Source organism: Pelecanus crispus, chromosome 1 (genome assembly GCF_030463565.1).
Source record: "Pelecanus crispus isolate bPelCri1 chromosome 1, bPelCri1.pri, whole genome shotgun sequence".
NCBI classification, from domain to species: domain Eukaryota; kingdom Metazoa; phylum Chordata; class Aves; order Pelecaniformes; family Pelecanidae; genus Pelecanus; species Pelecanus crispus.
In genome coordinates this window covers 202,921,358-202,946,264 of record NC_134643.1, presented here as the reverse complement: position 1 = coordinate 202,946,264, position 24,907 = coordinate 202,921,358, and the positions used below count along the sequence as shown (strand labels likewise).

Genomic DNA, 24,907 nt, shown 5'->3' with positions numbered 1-24,907 from the left:
AGGTGCTTTCTTAACCAGGTGAAAGCTGGTGTTTGGCGAGAGCCTTTTTTTGTGCGTACACGTGGGGTACAGCTCACATCGGCTGAAGGGTGGATCTGGTCTAAGCCTGACAGTAGCACTGCAAAATCTGCTCCATGTATAATCAGGTAGAGTATCTGTGGGGAGGTAATTCCTGGGGCTACTGAAAGAAAGACCTTTGTGAGGCCTGATTTCATAGCAGCATTTAAGGTTAACTGGCACACAGAAGCAGTTTTCTTTCTACACGCTGGGGAAAACAAAAAAAAACCAGGAGAGGAAGGAAGGGAAGCACGTAGCCCCAGATTAGCTGACAGTGTCGCCGGGAGTATACCAAGGTGTGGCTTTTTTCCTTGTGATCCCTGTGCTACTAAGCAAACTGCAAGCTGCAGCAACAGGGCTGGGGAGTCCCGCATTACGCTTCCTTATTCCTGCATTACTGATTGACCACATGTAACCTGGTTCAGGATGCCCACCACAAAGCTTCCTTCACTGCAGCCATTCCCCAGTTGCCCATAAGCCAAATGTACAGTCATTTACAGCTGTCTGAACCAGCATCCGTGTTTCTCTCCGCATCTGCTGAGGCTGCATAGGTGGCTTCCACGCTGTGCCATATTCCATAGGTAAAGTAGATGATAAAGCCTGTGGAAGCCAAGGGGAGAGGGTACCGTTAGCTCTGTAAGGAAACACAAACCAGTACTCACACTGACCAACACAGGTTACACCAGGTGTTAAGTCCAGACATCCTGATGGCTAGCTTCTAGCAGACAGCCACTACCTTCCTTAGAAAAAAGCCATTAACACAGGCATCAGTCTTTAAAAGACAATCTATCTAGGCCCCAAACGGGGGGCTGATTACAGAATAAACCTCTCAAGCTTTTCAGTGAGTTCATTGCAGTCCATTCTGCAGAGAGCTTTCTCTCTCCATTTGTGTGCCTACAGCATCCATCCCAGTAAAGTACATCTGCAACTCAGGCTAATCTTAACAATTTTCATTGTAACAAATTCCCTGGGCATTTTAGGCAATTCAGCCTTCTCCACATAGCTACTGGGAGAATCTTGGGATGGAGCTCAGCTCCTTCAGCTCCAGAAACACAAGCCCCACCACCTGGACTGCAGTTCAAGGCCAGCCAACAAGAAATGCTGTATGGTTTCTTGTTGGCAACAAGACACACTGTGTGGTTTCTTCTTGGCAACGAGACCCAGAAGATGGTTCATGGGTTGTTGTTTCCTCCTCACAAAGGCTTCATGACCCTTGAATTTAAAACAAGGCTTGAGACACACTGCCTAAATGGCTTCAGTTAAGTCACTGAGGTTGCCCAAGGATGATGAGAGTGCAGGACCCCTCCCTGATACAATAAATTTATAGTTAACAAAATCTAGTAACTTTGAACATAGAATTTTTTACTGTCTCAAACTCACCTATGAGCATCCAGACTGCAAATCGTATCCATGTGCCTAGGTCTAGCTGCATCATGAGGTAAACATTCACAAAAATACTCACAACAGGAAGAATGGGCAAAAGAGGTACCTGAAGAAGAAAGAGGGATACATTACATCCACAGGGCAGATCAATGGGCAGGCAGGAACATCACGTCCCTTGTGAACGGGAAGTGATGATGGCTGTTACCCACACTTCAGCTGCCAGATCTGAGAAAAGGCAAGGTTAGACCAAAATGGAGGACATCAATCTCCTGTGGGAGAGGGATGTGAACAGTGCTGTTCACCTGTTTTAAGAATGGTTGTTCTTGTTTTGTGGTCTGGAAGGAGGCAAGAGGCAAATTTTAGCAGCAATACTAAATACTTGTGGGGAGAAGGAGAGACGAGGAAAACCAAGGACTGCATCATGACAGGCACCTTCTGAAGACCAGGAGAAGGTGGTAGGGAGAATGTCAGGAGGGACCTGAAGAACTTCATCTAGCAGGTACCAAGGCAATTAAGTAATATAGAGCAAATTATCCCAGAAAACCAGGAAATATGTAAGAGACAAGTGCAGCTGTACCAAGAATACCTTAATGATCTGAGATACAAAGAAGAATGAGACAGTAAAGACAAAATGCAAAAATCAGTATATAAAGAAATCGCACAGGCATGTAAAGACAAAAGCAGAAAGGACGAATTGTAACAATAGAAAGGTTTGTGAATATGGTGAAACCAAGAGGAAAGTGAACTTCACTCCTAAGGAAAAAGGAGATTTACAAAAAGAAACAGGCTGAAGTGCTGTAGGCCTTTCTTGATTTAAGCTTCACAAAAAAACCCGACCACTTATGGCGAGCAGCTGTTCACAGCATTACAGAAAGGGGATGGGCACACAAATTAGAAAATGGAAGAAGAATATTTTTCTAAATTAGGCTTTGTCAAGTCAGTAGGGACAAATGAGATTTCCCTAGGGGGGTGAGTTATGTACCCAGAGATTGCAGAAGTGATCTCTGAACTATTAATAGGCATCTCTCAGAGCTCTTGGTATACCGGTAAGGTCTCTAAAGACTGGAGAAGGGAGACAAATTACCTATTAAAAAGAAATACAGAAAAACAACTGGGGAACAAACCAGTCAGCCTTGGATTCCCAGAGAGACTTTGGAGAAAAATCACTAGACAGTCAGGTTCTAAATGTCTAAAGGACAACAAGGAGATAAGAAACAGGCATTACAGATTTCGCAGTGACAGGTCTAATTTTTTTTTTTCCTCGGACTGGGTAGTGGCTGAGGGGAAAAAAAGCAGGTAAAATATTGTGAGTGTAAGGCAATGAGATCTCCTCAGAAGGAAGTTCAGAAAATACAGTCTAGACGACAGTTCCTGAGTTTTCTGCTCCTGGTCCTTTCTCTTTCCACTTCTGGGACCATACCCCTAAGATGAGCTGCAAACACTACCCTGGGCAACTCTGGTTGGATTAAATTATTAACATTAAACAATTTACTGAAAAACTGTAATTGAAGAGCAGTCAAAATGAGACCAGTTTGGAGGATGCGATTAGAATCCAAAACTAATTTAATAAATTGGGGAAATGGCCTGAAATCAATGATAAAACATGACTTGCAGGATTATACTGGGGAAAAACAAAAACATCCCAGTGTTTGTTTAATACAGAAAGGATGGTGTGCTCGGACAGAGCAGGAAAATCATAGAATCATAGAATGCTTTAGGTTGGAAGGGACCTTGAGAGATCATCGAGCCCAACCCCCAAATGGCAGACTCCCTCATACTTAAGGCTGTTAAAGAGAGAATGGTCATCCCTTAGTCTCCATTTGGACTAAATAGGACATGAAAGTGCACTTTCTTAGAGCCTTTTAGTGAATACCCCTTTGATCCTCATACACAAGCTTGCTTCTTGGGTTCTCTCTCCTTCTGTATCCACAATCTGACCCTTCAAAACCATCCCCGTTTCCTCTGGTCTCTGTCTCTTCCATATCCTATAACCATCTGCTTTCAAAAGCACTGTCCTGCCCTTCCCTTCTGGCCACATCTCTGCACCAGGTTCTGCCCTCCCAGTTTCTCCTGGACTCCAGCACCATTTACATTTCCTTCCAAGTCCTCTACTGTCACCTCTAGCCTGACCACATGTGGCTTCCCCTCCCAATTCCCTCCTTCAACCTCTCAGCTAACCCCTTCAGTCCTTCCTTCTGTGCTGAATCTGCTTCTGCCCACAGGGCACTGCTGGGCAGCAGGCTTGCCATAACGCTGCTTCTGCCATGCATTATGCATTCTGCAGCAAAGCACCTACACTGACATTTGAGGTTAGACCCCAAGAGGAAACCACACTTAGAGGCTGAGCTCGGCTCTGGTAAGACATCCCTTTATGCACAAAGTGCAGACTATGAGAGGTTACAGTCACGCTAGCTGGAGAGCTCAGACCATCATCTCTATTGGCAGCCCTGCATGGAAAAGTTCACATCATGTTCTCTGCATGTCTATTTGGCCAAGTCCCTCCTTCTGATACAGGCCAACATGCACTTCCTCCTCCAACCAAACAGCTCTTTTCTAGCTACACCTCCCAGGACACTCACCTTAAAGGAGAGCTTGGTTTTGCTTTCAGGCTGTTTCCATATAACGAAGCTGACAACAAGAACAAGGATGGCAGCTATAATCCATACAGCCTTTATCAGAATGCTTGGCTCAAGGGCAGTCAGGATACAGCTACCCACGATAAGGAAACCTGTGAACATACACCAAAAGCTTACTGATTCTTTATTTAGGAACAGAAAAAAAACCCCAAACCACAAGCAGGCAAAGCGGAATCTGAGAGCTCAGCAAACAAAACAGCAACACATGAAAAAGCTCATTGCAAGAAATATGCCCTTCTCCCTATACCACCCCCCCCCACCAACCTGTGGATTTCTTTTCAAGTCATTTTCATCTGTAGATCTTCAGTTATTTTGACCATTCCAAGAACTCATCAAAATTACACCAAGGAGGTGAGCTTTCCCACCATGGTGAGTACAAGGACCTACTGGCTGGCTCACTGCCCAGTGCTTACCAATGATGAAGGTTGAGACGTTCACCACCGAGCCAGAGAATTTGGAAGGGTCTGAATTTGGGGGACACAGTATGGCTTTGAGGGAACATTTCTCCTCTTCCTCCGGCAGAAATCCAGCCTGTGACTCACTGGTGCTCACAGATTCATTGTTATCCGTCTCCTCTGTTGTCCTGGCCATCTGATATGCCAAATTAGGCTGCTCTGGCTGATACCTAGGAAAAGGGAAAAAAAAAAAAACCAAAAAGTGTATTGGTTTGGTGCATGGTACTGTTAGTTTAAAAGCCACACAGATAGCCACGGCTGCACCCCAGATCACTATAGCACCAGAACAGGCACACATAACATCTACACCCTTCTGTTTGAGGGGGAAATCTGAGGAATAACGCTGTCATAATGTGAGCAAATATGGTCAGCTATTGTCACCTACAGCTTGGTTGTAATGTCAGTGTTTTAAACTGGATGGTGCTCTCTTTCATAAACTCTATCATCCATGTCACCAAAACATGATTGGGTGATAGCTTTGAGGACTGGAGAAGGAAGTGGCAGAGGGACAGACAGATGGGCACAACCAAGCCATCGGGCTATCCATGGCAGTTCAGCTGTTGTGTTCTGGCATGGAGGTGGCTGAGCTAACAGCTCAGCAGATACCGCACCCTGGCAGCTGCTGACTGCATCCCGCAGTGACGTTCCTGGTGCCCCATCCTCCTCCATTCCAGTCTCTTCTGCTGGCTTGTATGCTGCTACATAGGGAAGGAAGAGGTGAACGAAGAACGGTAATTTTTTGTTGTGTGTGTGGACAGCACCTCATTCAACAGGGCCCTGATCAGCAACCACATGGATCCATAAAGAAAAAACACTCTTCCAGCCTCAGCTGTCTTTCACAGAAGGTTTTGTCCGTGACTCTCAGCCACAAGCCTGACTAACAGAAAGGGCCATTTTGAAAGACACCTTAAAATCGCTCCTGTGGGGATGTGTTTGCAATGAGGGCATTTGTGAAACACTGCAAATTGAGAAATGCAGTGAAATCCTTGGCTCCAGCCACAGCAGGGTATTAGTGATAGAATGTTACAGCTTTGGAAACAATTCAGCTGCTACTTCATTAGGCAGACAACAGGCCAGCCAAATCACTACCCAGGCTGCTACAAGACAGGCTATCAGCTCTGCAAATCTACAGTGGGGAAAATGCCATATAATGGGTACAGCAGCTTGCAAAAATAAATTGAGAAGCCATTTACATCTGTATGGAGAAGAGGGGACTGGGAAATCAGAGGAAAAGTAAGAAAGGCAAGGAAAATCATCAAGGATTTTCAAGGGGCAGGGTGGACAGCACAGGCACAGAGCAACGGTATTACAATACAGGGTTGGCCCTTCACCTGCTGCAAGACAGTTCAATGCATTTGCTGGGAGCAGGCAAAAAGTTTCCACCAGATTTTGAGTAAGTCATTGAACACAAAGGTATTTTTCAGTAACACAGTCTTCAAAATACAGTCCTCATGGGTAGAGTGCTGTTGTCCATAAGGTGCCAAGCAATGAAATTATTAAATTTTCAGCTTGGGTTAGGGAAGTTATGGGAGCTCAGCGCTTCTAAAATGCATGCACTAAGGCACTGATCCTGCAAACACATGCTCAGCTTTTTTGCTGCTGCTAGACTTTATCTTGAATCCCCTTTCAAAAGTAAGACCACCTGAAACTGTATCCCCAGTGGGAACAAGAGCAATGACGACACAGGCATCAAGGACGACCTATCGCTCATCCCTACGTGTTGGCATATCTCCCAGGGCATTCAGGGTTGACCACTGCAAGAGTGGCACGGACCAAGGGTTAACCAAGTTCAGAGGACCCCCTTGCACAACTATCACAATCCCCTGTGAGCTCAAAGAAACAAGTTCTTCACATGCTTATAGCTGGAGATGTTCATGGTTTTACTGGGTCTATGGAAACTCTGAGGGTATCTGATCACTGTGTGGATTTCTGTCTGTGTGGTACAAGAGAGGCTGTTTCTACATCCATACCTCAGTACCAGCACGCAGGCTGCCACCAAGGAGTAAGCCAGGAGGGTCCCGATTGACATGAGATCCACAAGATCTTTCAAGTCGAAGAGAAAGGCCATAATAGCTGTAGGAGGAGAGGGAGGTGAGAGAGGGAAGAAAAATCAGTAACACGGCATAACATGCTCATCTCAGGAGTGTTAACAACGATGCAGCACACATGTGACTGTTGCTCAGGTCTCAGCTGGGGAGCTCGAGCTGTCCTGAGATGGGGAGAGGCAGGACTTGGCGCATGAATACCCCAAGCCTCGCAGGCTGTCCCAGCACAGCCTCACTAGCTGGAACCAGAGAAACCATTTACTACAGTAAATGCCAGCCTGTTTGTCTCATATGGGCACATTCACCCAACTAGCAGCAATAAGCAGGTGTTTAAGCCACAGCCTTGTTGCTGGAGTCCCCCGGCTCAGCCACAGCACCCCTAAGGCCACAATTATCTCCTGGAAGTAGCTAGAGGGAACAGAGGACAGGCAGCATCTCACTCCACTGTCTTGGCTCAGCTGGGGCGAAACCAGGCTTGTGCGCACAATGGGACCAAGGATCAAGGAGGGCATCTTGAGTTAGCATGCCTCGTCATGAGGGTTTCCAGAAGAAGGCATAGACTGCCATCCCTTAGAGATTACCCTACTTACACACCCTCACCAGGCAACCCCTGGTTGTAAGCAGAGGACAGATGCCATAGTCAGACATTCAGGTGACACCACCGATTACATGAGAGCACAGTGATCTCAGAGCTGAGCTGGACCCAGCCTGTCCTCAACGCACCGCCTGGAGCCCACCAACCAACCCAACCTTTAAGCTCAGCTGGCAAGTCCTGTCCCTGCAGCTTCATGTGCGCTTTGGTCCTAGGCACTACAGACCATTCTGAGGAGACCTGAAAGGACAGCAAAGCATGTTTTTTTTACTTTATCTGGCTCTTTTTTTTCCTCAGTGTGGACCCAAGGCTGCCAGGTGCCAGAGGAAGGTGCCAGAGAAGCAGCTGTGAAGAGACTCTGTGGGTCCCAGTGGCAGGAGCAGAGCTGTTTCACAGGAGCTCAGAGCCCCCAGCAGCAGTTCAGCACCAACTCCCCACCAAAAATGGCATGTACTCACACCAACAGCTCATCCTGCATTTGCAGCAGAAGGTAAAGAGGAAGCAGCAATGCTCTCCTCTTTGCTAGGCATTGCGAGGAAGGGTGCAGCTGCAAGAAGAAGGTAAGCCGCTCATTCTTGCCATCTGGGAGGTTTAATTCCCATATTCCTGGGGGTCGGGAGAGGGAAGGGGAGGATGGGATGGCTGCCAGCTGGGACTAACTGATTAACAAACGCCTGTGCCACAGGGGCCATCTGCCCATCTCCGGCTGCTCTGGCGTCTTCTGCCGAGCTGCTACCCACAGGCGGTGTGGTGTCTTCAGCCAAGCCAGGCCAACAGCCACAAGGATGCTGGGCACCGCTGGCTGCCACCTTGCAGGGGGGTAATTATTTTTAAGGCCAGCAGAGCACCCAGGGAGCGGATGAAGGCAATTCTTGGCATGAGACAGGACGTCAGCAATGAGCTCTGAGAAAGACGGACAGGCACACAGCGAGCTATTCATGCTCACCCAGCCCCTCCAGGGCATGCCCTGGAAACCGAGGGCACGCTCTGGTTAGTCGTGCTGTGCAATACGTCCAATTAATAAGTGGGTTAGAGTCAGGCAGACTTATCTGCCCCTAGGATGGAGCTTAAGTCTCCTTTCCATGCATTTGTGCAAGTCTTTGGATCTTACCTGCAACGGCCCCTGATGTAACTGTTGCAATTACTGGAGTTTTTCTCTTCTCATTGACTTTAGCCAAAAATTTAAAGAGAAGTCCATCTTCTGCCATAGCGTAAATTATTCGAGGCATCGGAAACATGGAGCCAAGGAGACTAAGGACACAGAAGGGGGAAATAATCTACTTGTATCACCTCCTGCTGAGCACAGGCACACAAAAGCAAGTTTATGGCAGTACAAACACAGAACAGGTGGCTTTTGTTCACTTCAGCTTCTCCTTCAAGGGCTCCCTCCAAACACTCATGTTGCTGATAGCTGGCAACTGAGGTGCAGCTCTGAGATACTGGATACCTAAACTTAGCTACAGGGCATGAAAACAGCCTGACTTTCAGGTAGCAAAACAGCTGTAACTTCTATGAGCCTCTACAAGTTGCTCACCTAACTGAGTATGTCTAAGTTGATCTGAAACAATAGGTCTCTAGAGTGCAGAAGAACATGACATAGTTTGCCTCCAGCCTGCCCGGCCTCCCATCCAGATGGCTGTCCTGCAGGCAACCTGCAGACAGACGGCCCTGGATATGGCAAACCCCATATGCTCCAGAAGATGCACCCTGCACTACGTGACACAAGTCTGCTCTCCACCAAGCAGGCCAGGATGTCTTGTGGGCAAACCATGCTTGCACTGAGGGGTTGCCTCCATGACTTAGTCACATTTATATTCCAGACATGCACCTGCTGCATCTGCTCCTAAGATGGGAGTTTCTGAAGTGATACTAATCATGTGCATCTCTGAAATCTACCACAGGGTGAAATCCTGGCCCTTTTGATGTCAATAGCTCTGAATTTCATCCCTGGTCTTGGCTCCCTTGACCTAGGGGAACACAGTGAAGGCAAAGCCCTGACATGCACCATGTTTTAAAGGAGCTGGAGATACATATTTGCTTTGAGAGATTCACAAAGGAAGAGCAGTGTCTCACCTCGTAGAAAGCGCACACAAGGAACCGACAGCCACTGCGTAATTGGCTCCATCCCAACCCACATATTTAAAGGCATTGGGTAAAGGGCTATTGGTATCCAGCTGGTAGTAAGGCATCATGAGCGTCAGGGCAGCTGACACACCAAAATAAGCCACGAAGCAGATGAGCAGAGACGCCACGATGCCAATAGGAATGGCCTTCTGAGGGTTTTTTACCTCCTCGCCTATAAGAAAGAAATTGAAATATCAGCTAAACGATGCGCAAGAACTTTATCCCAACCGAGGGCATGCTGGCTGGGGCTTTCAAAGGCTCTGTGGGCAGCGAGGTGCTGTTTGACTGCGTGTGGAGCTACATGCTGACAATGGCCTGCCCCAGCCTGTTGCTCCCGCTTCTGCTGCTCCTGTCACTCCTTCTGACATAGACATTTGTGGAGGCCTTGTAAACTCAGGCACAGAAACAATCTGGATTAAAAGCAGTCCTTTCCCCAAAAAGGGTTATTTTTACCTCCAACTACTCCTGCTATCCCACTGATGGTGCAGCCGCAAGAACAGTTCAATGATCACAAGTGATGGGACAAGACATTATTGTGCCGTTGCAGGGCAAATCCTTGGATGAGCATTTCAGTTAGCATCTCCACCAAAACTACTACACCAAAACCACTCCACTACACACTACTACACTACTACTACTACAGCACCATAGGTGCCCAGTTCCAGGGAAATGCAGACTTTACATGGCACCTGGAAATCACACAGATCTTTGAAAATCCCTCTTAAAAAAAGGGACTCCCTCTAGTTTTTATGGAAATTTTTCAACAACCAGGTTGGAACAAATGTGTAAAACAACAAAAAAAAAAAATTTCTCAAAATTCAGGCACAGATTAATTAAGAAACACCTTTGAGCCCTCCCTGTACTCCAGAGCTGCTCTCCTCTGAAAGCAAAAGCTCCTGAGGTTTGGCATTTCAGGAGGATGAATCAACAAGCAGAGACCCATACACCTGTAAGTCAAAGGCAGATGAATGTGTCTCTCCTCCAAGGAGAAGCTCTAGGGTTGGCTGGAGTAATGGAGCCAGAACTTCTCAAACTCCTTGGAACAAGAGGCAGTACTGCTTTATCTGTCTTTGTGACGATCTCCTCCTCCCTCTGCTCCAGCTTTGAAGCAACTCAGCTCTTGCCAAACGTGAAATTAAGGATAATCCTTTCTTTCTCCAGGGAACTGAGATTCTTCTTAGCCATGAGAAATCTGACAATGCTGATGGTTTCTCTCTCAGAAGGAGATCTCTGAACCTTCAGAGATAAAAACTCCTCCTTATTTTAAGGCATAGTTTTGGCCACAGATGACTCCCTAGAGGCTCCCTCTTTCTCTGTCTCTTTAAATACTCCAAGACAGTGGAGCATCTTCAGCTGAAGGCACTGAAGAACCCTATTCCAGAATAACCTGTTGATTAAAGCATCATCTGGAGTTAGAGGTTCAAACTTCACCTGTCATACAAAGCATCTGAACCTGGGCCTTCCCTGTTTGCCTAACTGGTACAGCTGGCTGTGTTTTCTGTGGAATCTGACCTGGTTAATGTTATCAGTGACCAACCATGGGACTGGGCCCTGCAGGCAAAGAAGGGAGAAAGCTCATTTTGTGGGTTATATGGTCTAGCTGCCTGCCACAGCAGCTAGAATTCATCACTCAAGCACACAGGGACTTGGACATACTCAGCACTTTGAGTATTAGGAGCAGCTGAGCCATAAGTATATTTTGGGCTGAGGTTCAGAGGGATGATGAATGCAGATCCCTGAATTACTCGTTATCTGTGCTGTGCAACATTACCGAAAGTCAATCTATTAGCAACCAGGGTCATAAGCAGAATGAAGACTTCTTTCCTCTTACCTGTAGTAGCAATACAGTCAAATCCCACGAAAGCATAAAAACACGTGGCTGCCCCTGAGAGGACTCCTTTCCATCCATAGGGCATAAAACCTCCAACACCATATTTTTCTTCCTGTGTTTGACTAAAAGGCATGGCACTGGGTTAGAAGTCATCCCGCCTAGGTGGGAGTAACAAAACTATTCATACAGCTCATAACAAAATCCAAAGCTGGGAATTTGAAGGAATGCACTCTCCCTTTCACATGCTAGCTACCAGGCAAAATGCTAAGCCCTACCCACTGCTGAGCGTCAGACTGGCCTGCAACAGCCTGGGGAATGCACGGAATAAAAACAGTTCATGGTTTGTTCCCACCACCTGTTTTTTGGGATGGACAAAAATGTCTTGGCTAAGACAGGGAGAAAATAGCATGAATATTAAAATTCCTCTCCTAATACTACTGCATGTGTGTAGATACACATACTTATTTGAACATAGGCTTTTGAAAAAGCGCAACATGTAAATCTGAAAACTGAAGACTGAGAAAATGTAAACTATCCATTTTTCACCTAAGATGGACTCACATGAAGTGTAGGTGCGTAGACATCAGAGAGCAACGCAGGGTGCCATGACTGTCTAAAATCCACCCAATCCTCCATTCTCAGCTTCAAAATTCCCTGTGCCAACTTCATACCCAAACTGTGCTTGCAACCCTGAGGGAGGAGAGGAGCCTGCATCCCTGACACACCAAATGCTTTGCTGAGCCTCATCCAAAGTTCGTTCAAGCCAACTGACAGACACCTACTGATCCCAGTGCTCTCTGGATCAGGATCCCAGATCCATGTGCCTGTGTTGAGTCATGTATAACATACCACTCAGTTCAAGTGACTTAGGTCTCTTTTTCAGTGAAAAGCCTTTGTAAAGATGAATTAAGGCGATTAAAGTAAATCCCAAATCTGCAAGTCTTATCAGGTGTAAGCATCTGAACTCTCTCGTAGAAGCTCTGTTGAGACTTAGATGAAAACTAGCCTGTTATTTGCAGAAATAGCACAACCCAAACGTGGATTACTCTGGAAATAATGATAAAGTAAAGTAAACCCCAGACAGATTTTACAAAACCATTAAGTGCTACGGGTCAAAGAGCTACAGTTACACTTGGAAGTTATCGCACTAATTGCTCCTTGCATGGGAATAGCAGTAGGGAAGGAGGGGGAACCTTTCCTATAGAAGCAATTTGTTCGCAGCAGGCTGAATTTTGCAGAGAGGCTCAATAAGCGGTTTGTACACAAGCCAAACTTGACCCATGCAATATTTATGAATCTCTCCAGTTTATGCCAAACTGTGCTTCCTTTGCAGGCCAGTATAAAGGGTTTGGATAGCAAACCAGGACTGAGTTGATGTATGTGGAGATATTTAAAGGCCCTCATTCTGTGTTGTACAGTCTCAAGCAAAAATGAACACCCCTGTATCACTAGCAACCCTTGTAAGGTCCTTAATTTTGATTTTGTATAGGAAGACAGAATTTTGGTTCAAGCAGCAAAATGTCATTACAAATGGATTCGTGATATGCTTGCTGCAATGCATTAAAATAATCTGCAACTTCCCTTCATTTTACTGAGGCATTTGGGACAAGGTCTCCAAAAGGTACAACGGTGCCTCAAGGATATTGCTGAAGTGTCCAAAGAAACTACAGAGCTATACTTGGTCATGGCCTCATACAGGCACCAGAGCCAGCCTGGTGTAGCCTTGAGTAGGAGGTTGTCTAAAAAGGTCTTTTCTCTCAAATTTGGATGCAATATTGGTCGTGAGGCTGGAAAGGATCAGTTCTGCAGCAGGGCCCACGTTGACACAGCCTACCTCCTATCAGTTTCAGCCCATCAGCGCAGCCTGCTTTCAGCAAAAGACCACCAAACCCAGCTTTGCCTCCAAGGCATTTGGCAAAGGAGGGAGCCATCCCATTCACTGGTTTTCTAAATCACTCCACAGCCCCCCGCCATAAACCTGCCATTGAAAATGCATCAATTTCAGAGAAGAAGAAAAGATCCAACCTACTTGTGTCCATGAATGCTGCTGTTGTATATGTCATTTTCACTCAGCTGCCAGTTTTTAACAGACCCTTTCACGAAGCCAGAGACCACAACGAAGCCGAGAACAAGGATGTTGATGCAGGTGAACACTTTGTTCACCAGGGCAGATTCCTTCACACCAAAAATTAAAAGCCCTGGGGAAAAAACGGCAGATAGTCAGGTATTTCACCACCAGCAGCAAAATAGGGGGCTTGCAGAGGTAGCCCAGCTCTGTTCATGCTGCGTTCTGCCCACCTTATCACACCTCATTTCTCCACAAAGCCAAGTAGCTCAGGTAGGTCGGGATTTACTCACCCAGAAGGAGGATGAGGACTCCAGCCCAGACATAACTAGTGCAGGACGTGACACACCTTCCCACCCAGCATGCCCATTTGGCACGTGCCCCTGGTAAAGTGCTTTGCTAACACAGCTAAGCTGCTTCCAGCGCTTTCAACACCAGCTCCGGTCGCCTCATGGCGCTACGCTGTGCCACCTAGACTCAGCCTCAAACTCCACCCAGAGACACAGACAAAGCACCCCAGGTGGTTTTTCATGAAGGAACATTGTCTTAGAGGTCTTGGCCACATGCAGAAGTTCAATGTTGATCGTAACTTTCCTTAGAAGGAGGGGAAAATATGAGCAGGGACTGAATCCAGGAGCACAGCTACTTCTAGTGCTGAAGACAGAAGAAGATGGCATCTTGGGAATCCTTCTCCCATTTAAATCAGTGGGAGCTTTGCCAGTGAGTTCAGCAAGAGCAGGATTTCAGCCTGTGGTCTTAAGAGCATCCATCTGAAGAATAACACGCTTACAGGCTTTGGCAACCAGCATCTCACTGGGGCATAGCTCAGCTTCTCAGAACGACAAACTCTAGTAACTTGTGTTTGCTCTTCAAGTGCCTGATTTTCAAGAACCCAAACCTTTAACCCAGATCTAAGAAGGCGGCTGAGGGAGAAGGTAAAAAACTTCACACAGGCTGGAGGGAGGAGAGAAGCACAACAGGGTGTCCTTACTGCTACTCCAAGGCACTTCAAGGAGAGGGGAGCACGGTGTGCACTCACCCTTCCTTCTTTTAAAATAGGAAATAAACCAAGACAGCCACATCAGGGAAGTGTTTGATAAAACTGCGTACCTGCCCAGGAAAACTTGTAAGGTACCTTGTAGAAATCTGAAGCTCCAGACAGTGCAAGCAGAAATAAACTTGTAGTGCTTGATTTGGGACTAAAGCTGCTCATTCAGCAGCTTTTTGTAGAAAAGAATGGTTTGCATTTTTTATTACAATCCAGGGAATATGCTCCATGCAGGGGAATAAAGCCATCGGTAATCTGTATAATTTTATGCCTCGGTAGTGCTAAAATGAGGAGTCCTAAATTTTGTACATTGTATCTGAGGTGGAAGACCAAATTCTAATTTGAAACTAGAGCAATTCCTATTATATACAAATAAACAAAGAGGCAAATCTTCTCTCCCGTTCAGATGTAGTCCTGAAAACAGAGGGCTGCTATCCAGCAGTCCTTGATACAGTCCTAGATCCAAATGCAAACCCAGATGCCAAAGCATCCCTTGCTTATGAAGCCTGTTCCCACAAGCACAGCTCACGCTGCAAGACGGCCATCCTGATCAGAGTGAGAAATGTTGGGATAACCTTGTTGGGGTGACACTGCAGCTTCTGCATTCTGGAAACCACAGAGGCGTACATAATAAGTGTAATTTTTTAAATTTGCCTAAATCTGGCAATGCTTTGCCAGATCCAGTTGGAGTAGAGGTAAAAGTTCAGAAGTATTTTAATTTTACAAATTTTCAAAACTTTTCCAAATTCTGATGAAAGTCTTGGCACATTTTTAGAAAAAAAAGAGGACCTGACTGTTTATCACACATTTATTTCTCTAGAGTCTTGCATTCACTGCTGTAAACTGAAGCCCATATATATTTAAAAAAAAACAAAACAGTACTACATGAGGTTGTTACCGAGTCCCCTATTTTTTTTCTCACTTTCCTGGCTCAAGGCACCGAAAACTGGCAGATTATCAAAGGGGGAATAAGGTTAACTGAGCAACAGAATGAAATTCTTGTGTAATAGGATTTGTGGAGGGAAGGATTAAACTTCCATACCTGATCGAGGATAACAAGTCATCTTTTCTTTTCTTCCTTGTATAAAATTTGATTGAAGGTTTTAAAAGTGGCTCAAAAAATACTGAGAATGCTCCCCTCTAATTAAAAACCTTGTAAACAGGCTATGCCTCGTGCTAACTCCACAGCAGCTATATAGGTCAATCCAACACTTGTAGCAAAGAAAGAGTCTTTGGTATGTTGTCCAAAATAAATCAGGACTTTGTGCCTATTCCACAAGCAAATAAGGAAATTACAGAAGAAGGAGGTCCAAGACTCACAAACCTCTACAAGTTTTTACCTGTTAAGATGATGATTATCACCACGGCGAAGATGTCTGGGTATTTTGCTAGCACTCTGGGAGCATGCATCGTCATGTATTTTTTACAAAATTCTTCAATATGCTGGCCTATGATTTCATCAAATGTCGCACTCCAGGCTCTGGCCACGCTCGAGGTTCCTGCCAGAGGACAGAAAGGATGCAGATCACCCTTCGTGGCTGGCACACGTTCCAAACAGGGGGCACCCTGCATGGCTTTTCACCATGGAGGGCCTCAAAGCGACCTTGCATGCGCTTCCTGGGTGGTGGGAGAAGCCTTTCCTCTGCAGACCCAGCCCACAGCCTGTATTCATGCATGGCATCTACTTTGATGGTAACACACACAGGTGGAGAGTCTCTGACTCCTACTCAGCCAATGAGATAAAAAAATCCTTATAGTGGTTTGGCTGCTTAGTAAATCTCAACTTTGCCTTAAGATACTGCCTAGACTGACATTTTCCCCCCAGCAGCCTGAACTTCCCCCAAACCTGGTAATTTCTGCTATTAGAGAGGTCGCAGTCTTTTCTCATACCAGCAGAAATCCCTGGCAGCCCCGGCTGGGTGACTGCAGCCCTGGCAGAGGGACCTTAGAGAAGCCAGCCAGCCTCTGGCAGTGCGACGCTGGAGCACCAGAGCCTGGACCACAACATTGGTGCAGCACTGTAAGCTCTGCACTCCAGCAACATGGAGGTCTGCTCCGACCTCTGGTGCTACAACATCTGAGCAGGATAAAGACTCAGATATAATTGACAGGTTATCTGAGCGTTAAGTCAGCCTACTGCAGGACGCTGGTGATAATCCCAGCAAACGGCACGACTCCTGCCTGCAGCAAGTGCTTAGACTTCCCCCACCGGAGTCGCCATTTGCTGCGGTTCCCGAGAGCACCAAACCACGCACAGCTTGCCGGGGTGAGGACTGAACCTGCAGTCTCAAGATGACCAAGTCACGGACATTGTCTGGGCCAGAAGAGTCATTTCAGAGAACTGAAATAGTAACAACAAAGAGCTACCACCAGACAGTGACAGCATTGTGTAAAATAAGTAGGTTTGGGTCTTATACAGTACACTATATATAACAGCATCTAATTGCATGATATAATTACTACTGTACATAATTACCTAGTTAAAAAAAGAGGTTGGTTTGGTTTCGGTTTGCAGAGCAATTCCTCAGAGGACGCCATCAGGGCCCTCTTCTACCTAGAACAGTTTGTCCTGACACACTCACCTGCAGGCGGGTATTCAGGTCCCAACTCCAGCACCTGCAATCGTGTCAAACAATGTCCGTGCTCACCTACAGCTAATCCCTCTGCAGCAGCGGTGAGCAGCACCTGGAAAGCTGGGAACGCTCGCCAGCCCAATCCAGCTTTGCAGCAGTATAAAAATAAGCTGCAGAACAGACCTGTTTGGAGACTCCTCTGTTCACTGAGACAGCAAAGTGCACAGTGTGAATGCTTTTCAAGAGGCAGGACATCAATGTCATCAATTTAATCTTGAAAAATGCCAAAAGTTATTGTATACCGCATTACAATTTTTCAGCTTAACTTTGGCACTATTTGAGGGAAGAGACTATTTCTTTAGTGCTATTTTTTTTTGTCCTGGCTCTAATATTTCATATTCTAGGACAGGAACAACCAGCTCCTGCATGTGTTCCATTAGATGCCAGTTGCTTGGATGCCAGTTCCATGTTACTATTAGCTGTTTATCCTGAACTCTCCGTAACCAACAGCCTTGAGGGAGCAGGGGGAATCTGACATTCTTCCAACATCGCAGACACCTGGATAATATCTTACCGTTGCTAGAGAGCACGGTGCAAAGACATTCAGCTTGTATCCAGGATTTACTAGTTCTGGGTCAGAATAACCTCGCCAGATTGAGCTGGCTCCTGCCCGCAGCACACAGCTCCCAGGAGATCCGCTGAGCTCAGGTGCAGGGCTCACTGCAGGAACAGGCACGGGCTAGGAGGTCACCATGTGCCCCAGGAAAACCCAGCAGCAGCTACTCACCAGGGATGCGGTTACTCACCGTATTACCAACTCCCACCAGCTTTCAGTTCCTGAAATGCTTCCCACAGTCTGGCATGGTTTCCCAAACCCACATCATCCCAGAAGAAAGTTCACACCAGATCCTGGTCCTGGACACCTTCTTCCTTTTGTCTAGACCACAACCTATCAGTTGCACCCCCAAGACCCCACACCAGTCTTCCCTCAAGCCAAGTCACTTCCATTAACTACAAGCTAAGTGCCATCTACCCCAGGACCCTAGGATTTCTTTTTCTACCCCCACAATACTTTCTGAACAGATGTCTTGGAACCTCAGCGCGAAAACACCAAGCTGGCCAAGTCCCTTACAGATGCAAGCTCCCACCACCCCACCTGGTTTCGGTGGCACTGCTTGGCATTTTCTGCAACATGACTGACAAAAAAATTGGCTTTCTGCCCCTCTCAACTGGCTCTGAACTGCAGCACGTGTCTGCCAACATATCTTTCTCCTCCACGCCCCCAAAGCTGCTGGGAGTTGTCCTTGCTCACAAGAGGGGCAATTACCATGGGTAGAAAGGCCAGGTAAGATGAAGAAAAGAGACCTGCTATAGTTCACGTCCTCCCCCAGTTGTTTTTCCTGCTTAGCCACCCTTCCTCCCAAATTATGAGTAAGACAGTTGCAAACATGCATTTTTGTCACAGGACTGAATTAAAAGTAACAAAGTTGTGTTTGAACACATTTATGGCTAGTACCTACTTATTTTTGACTGATTCTTCTGCCTCGTGATAATACACTGAGCAGCCAACTCTGAAATAAAAACTGAGGCAGTGGTTCAAAAGCCATTATGAGAGGACAAAAAAAAAAAATCTCAGAAATACCAGCCTCAGCCCAGATCATGGGAGCGTAATGTTCAGTATGTAAATCTTTTCATCATGCATTTGCAGAATCAGGTTTTGGGATGGCATCCATGGCTCTGTCAGTCATTTTGGTCGTCCAGTATCACAGTGGAAAGGGCCACATAACTAACTAGATGAGGAGCATGGAGGAGACGATTTATCATTACCTTTCTGGAACAGAAGATAAATGACCAAGAAGTCTGTTCAATTTTTCTATGTGTAGCCTAAGCAGAGTCCATTTTAGAATGGATGAAATTATATGCTTACTTTTTTTAAAAACTATTTTTATCCCCTCCTTGCAGTGAACCTGATTCATAAAAGAACTGCAGGACTCAGATTTCCTAAGGAGATGAGTTTAATTGACTCAGACTTTTCATCCTCTTATTTCTCATTAAAAAAAAGAAAAAAAAAAGGAGGAGGAAAAAAAGGTTTCAGGTAGCACACAGAACAGAGCCAGCACGATCTCAGACAACCAGCTGCTATGTCTCACTATATTGTTCTTGATATGATCTTAGCCTCCCCAGCACCATGGGAACTAATCTCCAAGGTAACACTTACACATACTATAAAATGCATTTTTTTTTAAAAAAAACTCCTTTTAATAATTTAGCGTAACATTGGTTTTCATTTTAACTAGTAAGTCTTCACTCTCAACTGGCAAGTTGGTTGCAGCCTTAATTACAGGCATGATGACAAGCAGCATGCCCAGAATGTGCTTGAAAAGACATGAATCCTTAATTAGCAAAGTGTGGCTTAGTTTTAATATATCAGCTGAGTTGTACACTGCATGCTCTGAGCTTAATCCAAAGCCTCTCCTAGTGGGAGTCAAGGGCTTAGAATGGATTTGGTTTGGACATTTCAGAAACTGTGAACCTGCAGATCACCCTAAGCTTAACCCTGCAGCCATTCACGAGACAAAACTCTGATCTGCAGATACTTTAAACAGGTCTCAAAGGGACCAGGAATTAATCCTTGATCAGCTGGGAGTACAGATGCTGCTGTGTAAAAGCATCCTTCCATCAGCAGCTTCTTTCTCGGCAGAGTTGCAAGCGTGCAGCAGCCAGGGGATGCCAAAGGGATGACGTGGAGATTCAGAGGAATTCGCAGCAGCAATAATCTGGCTTCAGGACAAACCCTCAGCACACAGCACACCACTCACCTCGAACTGACAGGAGCCAGCAACAGTGCATCCTGCAGACGAGTCCTGAAACTCTTGCTGAGTGCAAGAGGGTAGTGTCTGTTTTGTAACAGTAATGCAGGTGCCTGTATTGGGTTTGCCTGGCAAGATTTTGGTAGCAGGGGGGCTACAGGGGTGGCTTCTGTGAAAAGCTGCTAGAAGCTTCCCCTACGTCCAATAGAGCCAATGCCAGACGGCTCCAAGACAGACCTGTTGCTGGCCAAGGCCGAGCCATCAGCGACAGTGGTAGTGCCTCTTAAATAACATATTTAAGAAGTGGGGGGCAGGGGGGGCAGAAATTCCAAACCAAAACACTGGGACACAAACTGCAGCTGGAGTGAGGATATATGAGAGGAACAATTCTGCAGACACCAAGGTCAGTGAAGAAGGAGGGGGAGGAGGTGCTGCAGGCACCGGAGCAGCCTGTGGTGAAGACCGTGGTGAGGCAGGCTGTCCCTCTGCAGCCCACGGAGGTCCACAGTGGAGCAGATATCCACCTGCAGCCCACGGGGGACCCCACGCTGGAGCAGGTGGATGCGCCTGAAGGAAGCTGTGACCGTGTTGGAACCCCGCACTGGAGCAGGCTCCTGGCAAGACCTGTGGCCCCGTAGAGAGAGGAACCCATGCTGGAGCAGGTTTGCTGGCGGGCTTGTGACCCTGCAGGGGACCCACACTGGAGCAGTCTGCTCCTGAAGGACTGCACCCCGTGGAAGGGACCCACACTGGAGCAGTTCATGAAGAACTGTAGCCCATGGGAAGGTCCCACGCTGGAGAAGTTCATGGAGGACTGTCTCCTGTGGGAGGGACCCCACGCTGGAGCAGGGGAAGAGTGTGAGGAGCCCTCCACTAAGGAGGAAGGAGTGGCAGAGACATGTTGTGAACTGACTGCAACCCCTATTCCCAGTCCCCCTGCACCGCTCAGGGGGAGGAGGTGGAGAAAATCAGGAGTGAAGTTGAGCCCAGGAAGAAGGGAGGGGTGGGGGGAAGGTGTTTTAAGATTTAGTTTTTATTTCTCATTATCCTACTCTGATTTGATTGGTAATAAATTAAACAAGTCGAGTCTGTTTTGCCTGTGACAGTAATTGCTGAGTGATCTCCCTGCCCTTACCTCGACCCACGAGCTTTTCTGTTATACTTTCTCTCCCCGGTCCAGTTGAGAAGGGGAGTGATAGAGCAGTTTTGGTGGGCACCTGGCATCCAGCCAGGGTCAAACCACCACAGTGCCCAAACAAGGCTGGTCTTAGAAACTGGGCTGCCATTCTGGACTAAAGCTAGGGTCTCGCAGCGCACCAACCATGCTTACCGATAACATAGGAGAGGATTAAATTCCACCCTGTGATGAAGGCCCACAGCTCGCCCACAGTCACGTAGCTGTAGAGATAAGCTGATCCCGTCTTAGGAACTCGAGCACCGAATTCTCCATAGCAGAGTCCAGCCAGTACCGAAGCCAAGGCAGCAATCAAGAAGGAGATAACGATGGCAGGTCCTGCATTTTCCCGTGCTACGGCTCCAGCCAGTACGTAGACACCTGCACCCAAAGTGCTGCCTACACCCAGAGCCACTAAGTCAAATGTATTGAGGCATCGCGAGAGCCGACTGTCTTCTCGAGTGCAGTCCACATTTTTCCGGCGAAGAAGCTGGTTTCCAAAATTGATAATTTTGGAACACTCCATCTTCGTGTTTGGACCTGCAAGAAAGATGCTACCATCATTACCTGGACCAGGATACCCCCCGAAACAGCATCACTGCACAGGTTCACTGCTACAGTCCTGTTACATTTCAACAAACAAATCTTCCCACTTCCCACCTTTTTACATGGGAAAATGTCTCCTTCGGCATTTTACTAGGCTTAGCACAAGGAATTAAAACAGACAAAACCAAAGCACTTTCTGCTTCCCACTCCCACTCACACTGCAAAGCCTGCGCGATCCTGGGAGAGACGCGGGCACTCCAGCCCAGCTCCCACCCCACACCACAACCACCCAGTCCACAGACAAGTGGTCAAGCCAAAAACGCAAAGCCCGTCTTTCAGGTTTCAGAGCAGTTTTCCTGGCCTGGGAACTGAAAAACATCGAAAAAAGACAGACACATAGAGACGTACTTACATATATTCTTTAAGTCTCGGGGTGAACTAAGAAGTGACTGTTACATCCCAGAATAAGGCACCGCACGTGCTACTGTCCCTAGGGCCCAACACGACCACGTGCCGCAGTCAGTGACACCCCCCGCAGTCAAGCAGGCCTGCTGGGGCATTCCCCTTCTCTAAGGTCCAGCTCCAGCTCCAGCCCCAGGCAGCAGCACAGGCTGCCACTGCCTCAAACTGTGTGGCTGAAACAGATATAATTTAGGAAAAAGGAATTTTATTCTGTGTACACTGAGGCAAAGGCTCAAGCTATTTTGTATTTGAAACAACTGAAGTTGAGAGCACAGTGGGGCTCCCTGAACCTCCCTGTCCCCCCCAAGACAGAATCACTGCAGGATGGGGGTGTTTAATGAAACCATGGGGCAGGGTTTCCAGCCATGGGCCCATTTCAGCAACTGCACTATTCCTGTGTATGGACCTGCTGGCACGGCCAAAGAGGGGCATGCAGCAGCTACAGCATGTGAGCAGCTCAGGTGCAGCTCCCCTGCTTGGGACTTTATGATGGGATTAGCAGCAGGGTAAAGCAAACCCCTCTCTGCAGAGGGACCCCTTAAGAAATCCTTCTGGAGTTTCATTTCCTATGAGAGATACGTATCGTGCAATACTACACCATGGGAAGATTTTCCTATGCAACTCATCAAGCCTACAAATTCGACCATCTGCATAGGTGTCCACCTAACACAGACAGTAACAGCACTAATTAAAAGCTACAATTGGTCAAACCAGTATGGCCAGGAGCAGGGTCAGCTCCTCGAGGACATCCATGGAACCAGTGCCATTAGGGAGTCTGTCCCTTCAAGATTTATGTCCTTGGACACAGCCGGGGTATGGAAGTTTTGTCTTACTCCTTCTGAAAAAAATTGTGTTGCTCAAAAATTGTCCTTGCCTTTAGAAAGCAGCTAAGAGACCTACTAGTCACAGCATTACCCGAATCCACAAGCACACCATTCAAAGGAATTTCATGCTTTTTACACAGCCAAGGATAGCCCCAGTTGTCACAGGCAACCATGGCATAACATCAGGCCTTCCCTTAAAAATTTCTAGGTGCCTTATCTCCACTGTTGGAAAGCTCCACCAACACTCCTCTACTCTCCAGCCAAAATGCTTTAGCAGGCAGCATTTACTCACATGCTCTTGTGCCAAGAATGGCCTTTCCCTGCTTGGGTGGTTACCCCAGCGTACCTTTAGAGATTGGTCATAACCTCTCAGCCTTCATTTTGCAAAGGTAAGCTATCCAAGCCCCAAACACACAGGCAGACCCTTGCCCTGTTTAAAACTGTTCACCTCTGAACCACCCTCTAAGCAGCAGTATATCCCATTAGCACCCTTCTACTTGTTGCATCAAGAAGAACCATCAGAAGAAGCAATAAGAGCATCCCAAGAATAAGCACTAAGAACTCCAGTGGGTATCTCCTCTACCAGTGTCTGTTTTCCTCTCCCAGTCCCTGACTTCTCACTAAAAAGTCTCTTTTGCACCGTGCCAGTTTTTTACTAGTCCTCATCTTCTTAAATAACTTCCTGTGTGGCACCCCATCAAAAGCTTTACTCAAGTCAAGGTAAAGGAGAGTTATCATTCTTCCCTTTAACCTTAAAAGTAAAAAATACAATAGTCCCCCACTTTCCCTGTGCCTCTTATCAAATAAAAATGTCAGGTCAATCTGCCAGTCTCGCACAGGTAAATTCACTTACCTCTTCACTCTTCTCCAGTCAATGGGCACCACCTCCTACTTTGACAGAGGTTTAACTTTGCCGGTTCACTGCCACTTTCATGCCCTGGTTCTTTCTGATTACCCGTCCCTGACACTCCTCTTCTGAGTGTTACTCCCATTGGCTGTAGCCATTTTCCTCAGCCCACACTCTGCCATCCCACCTTCATCCCAGCATCATCGTCCTCACTCAGAATTTGGCAGTTGGATAATATGATGCTCTCCATAGCCAGGATGTTTCCATAGGACCTGCTGGATTACTCCTAATTCATATACACAGAAAAACACGTACTGAAACAAAGCAGTGTTGGGGGAGCTGTAACAAGGCATGTTCTTCACCTTGAATGGACCTCCAGTGGAGGAAGTCCAACACTTGTGACAAGCACCAAGAAGCTTTGAACGTTCCCACAGAGCCACACTCCAACTAAAGACTACAGGCAACCTAAGCCAGAGTAACAGAGCTAGCACTGACAACAACCTACCATGCTTTTATAGATTTGGCTCCAGACACCAAAATCACTACTATAAGACCTGCATTCAACTATTTAATGCCCATCAGCATTTCTGTTCTGCGCATAAGAGTACTTTAAAAGTGAATGTCCCAGTTGTCCCCATTTACCACACTTTGGTTCACACTGCAGAGTGCTCATGGAGTGCACAAACCCAATACTACCAGGATGAACCTAAACCTGAGGATGCTGCAGGGGCATATGTAATGCACCTCAACACCTGATGGGTGCTCAGCCCACAGGAACAGCTACTCCAGCATAACCTCCCCTGTAAGATGTGTCATGCAGACATCAGAGTCTCAGCAGCAACTGTTTTGCTCTGCAAATCGACAGGCTGCCTGGACAGAACCTACGAGGATGAAGGGCATCTTCCATCTCAGACTGCATCCTGTAGCTTCAAGAAGCTCCAGCCTGATATCCATGCTGCATCATTAAGCCCACCTTCAGCAGCAGGGCTTTCAAATGTTTCTTCATTAATTACGGAAAAGGAGAAAGATTCTTTTATTTAGATGCAATGCTGGACTGAGGCATTAACTTTCCAATGAAGAGTATCTTGTATACCAATAACGGAACAGCAGTATACATTGCACACTAACATCAATAGTATGCTGAGAATAATGTGTAGGCAAAAATATTGCTAAATGCTATTTTCAGTATGGTCAAGTGAGACTGGTAGTTCATCAGCTCCAGTTAAAATCCAGCGTAAAAGATAGGAAGATACATGCTAAGAAACTTAATTAACTGAGTCAGCTATTAAATCCAATGCTTCAATTTTGTCGCCACAGCATGAACCACAAAATCAAAAATCCTCTTTATTTTTCCAAGACACCAGTCATAAACTCTGGCTTAAATCCCTTTCTCTTGGCCTTACGCTAACTCCCCTACTATGAGAAAGTAATTACA

At 46.6% G+C, this 24,907-nt stretch overlaps 1 protein-coding gene across 1 annotated transcript; it reads right to left on the bottom strand.

The window, feature by feature from the left end:
- Positions 1–547: 547 nt before the first annotated feature.
- On the bottom strand, positions 548–21,328 carry SLC7A1 (solute carrier family 7 member 1). Its single transcript, XM_009491996.2, has 11 exons — positions 20,950–21,328; positions 15,577–15,735; positions 13,153–13,321; positions 11,124–11,245; positions 9,242–9,464; positions 8,280–8,419; positions 6,502–6,604; positions 4,490–4,701; positions 4,020–4,168; positions 1,438–1,546; positions 548–657 (listed from the first exon to the last, which is right to left on the bottom strand). Exons 1-11 carry the CDS (start codon positions 21,317–21,319, stop codon positions 548–550), a joined length of 1,866 nt encoding a protein of 621 aa, XP_009490271.1. The 5' UTR covers positions 21,320–21,328.
- Positions 21,329–24,907: the final 3,579 nt, after the last annotated feature.

Coding starts and splice junctions, on each gene's coding strand:
- SLC7A1 (XM_009491996.2), bottom strand. CDS start 21,319: ATGGAGTGTTCCAAAATTATCAATTTTGGAAACCAGCTTCTTCGCCGG. Junction 6,605..8,279: donor TACATCAGGGGCCGTTGCAG/GTAAGATCCAAA, acceptor CTCCTCCTACAG/CTATTATGGCCTTTCTCTTC. Junction 4,702..6,501: donor GCCTGCGTGCTGGTACTGAG/GTATGGATGTAG, acceptor CCCTTTTCCTAG/GTATCAGCCAGAGCAGCCTA.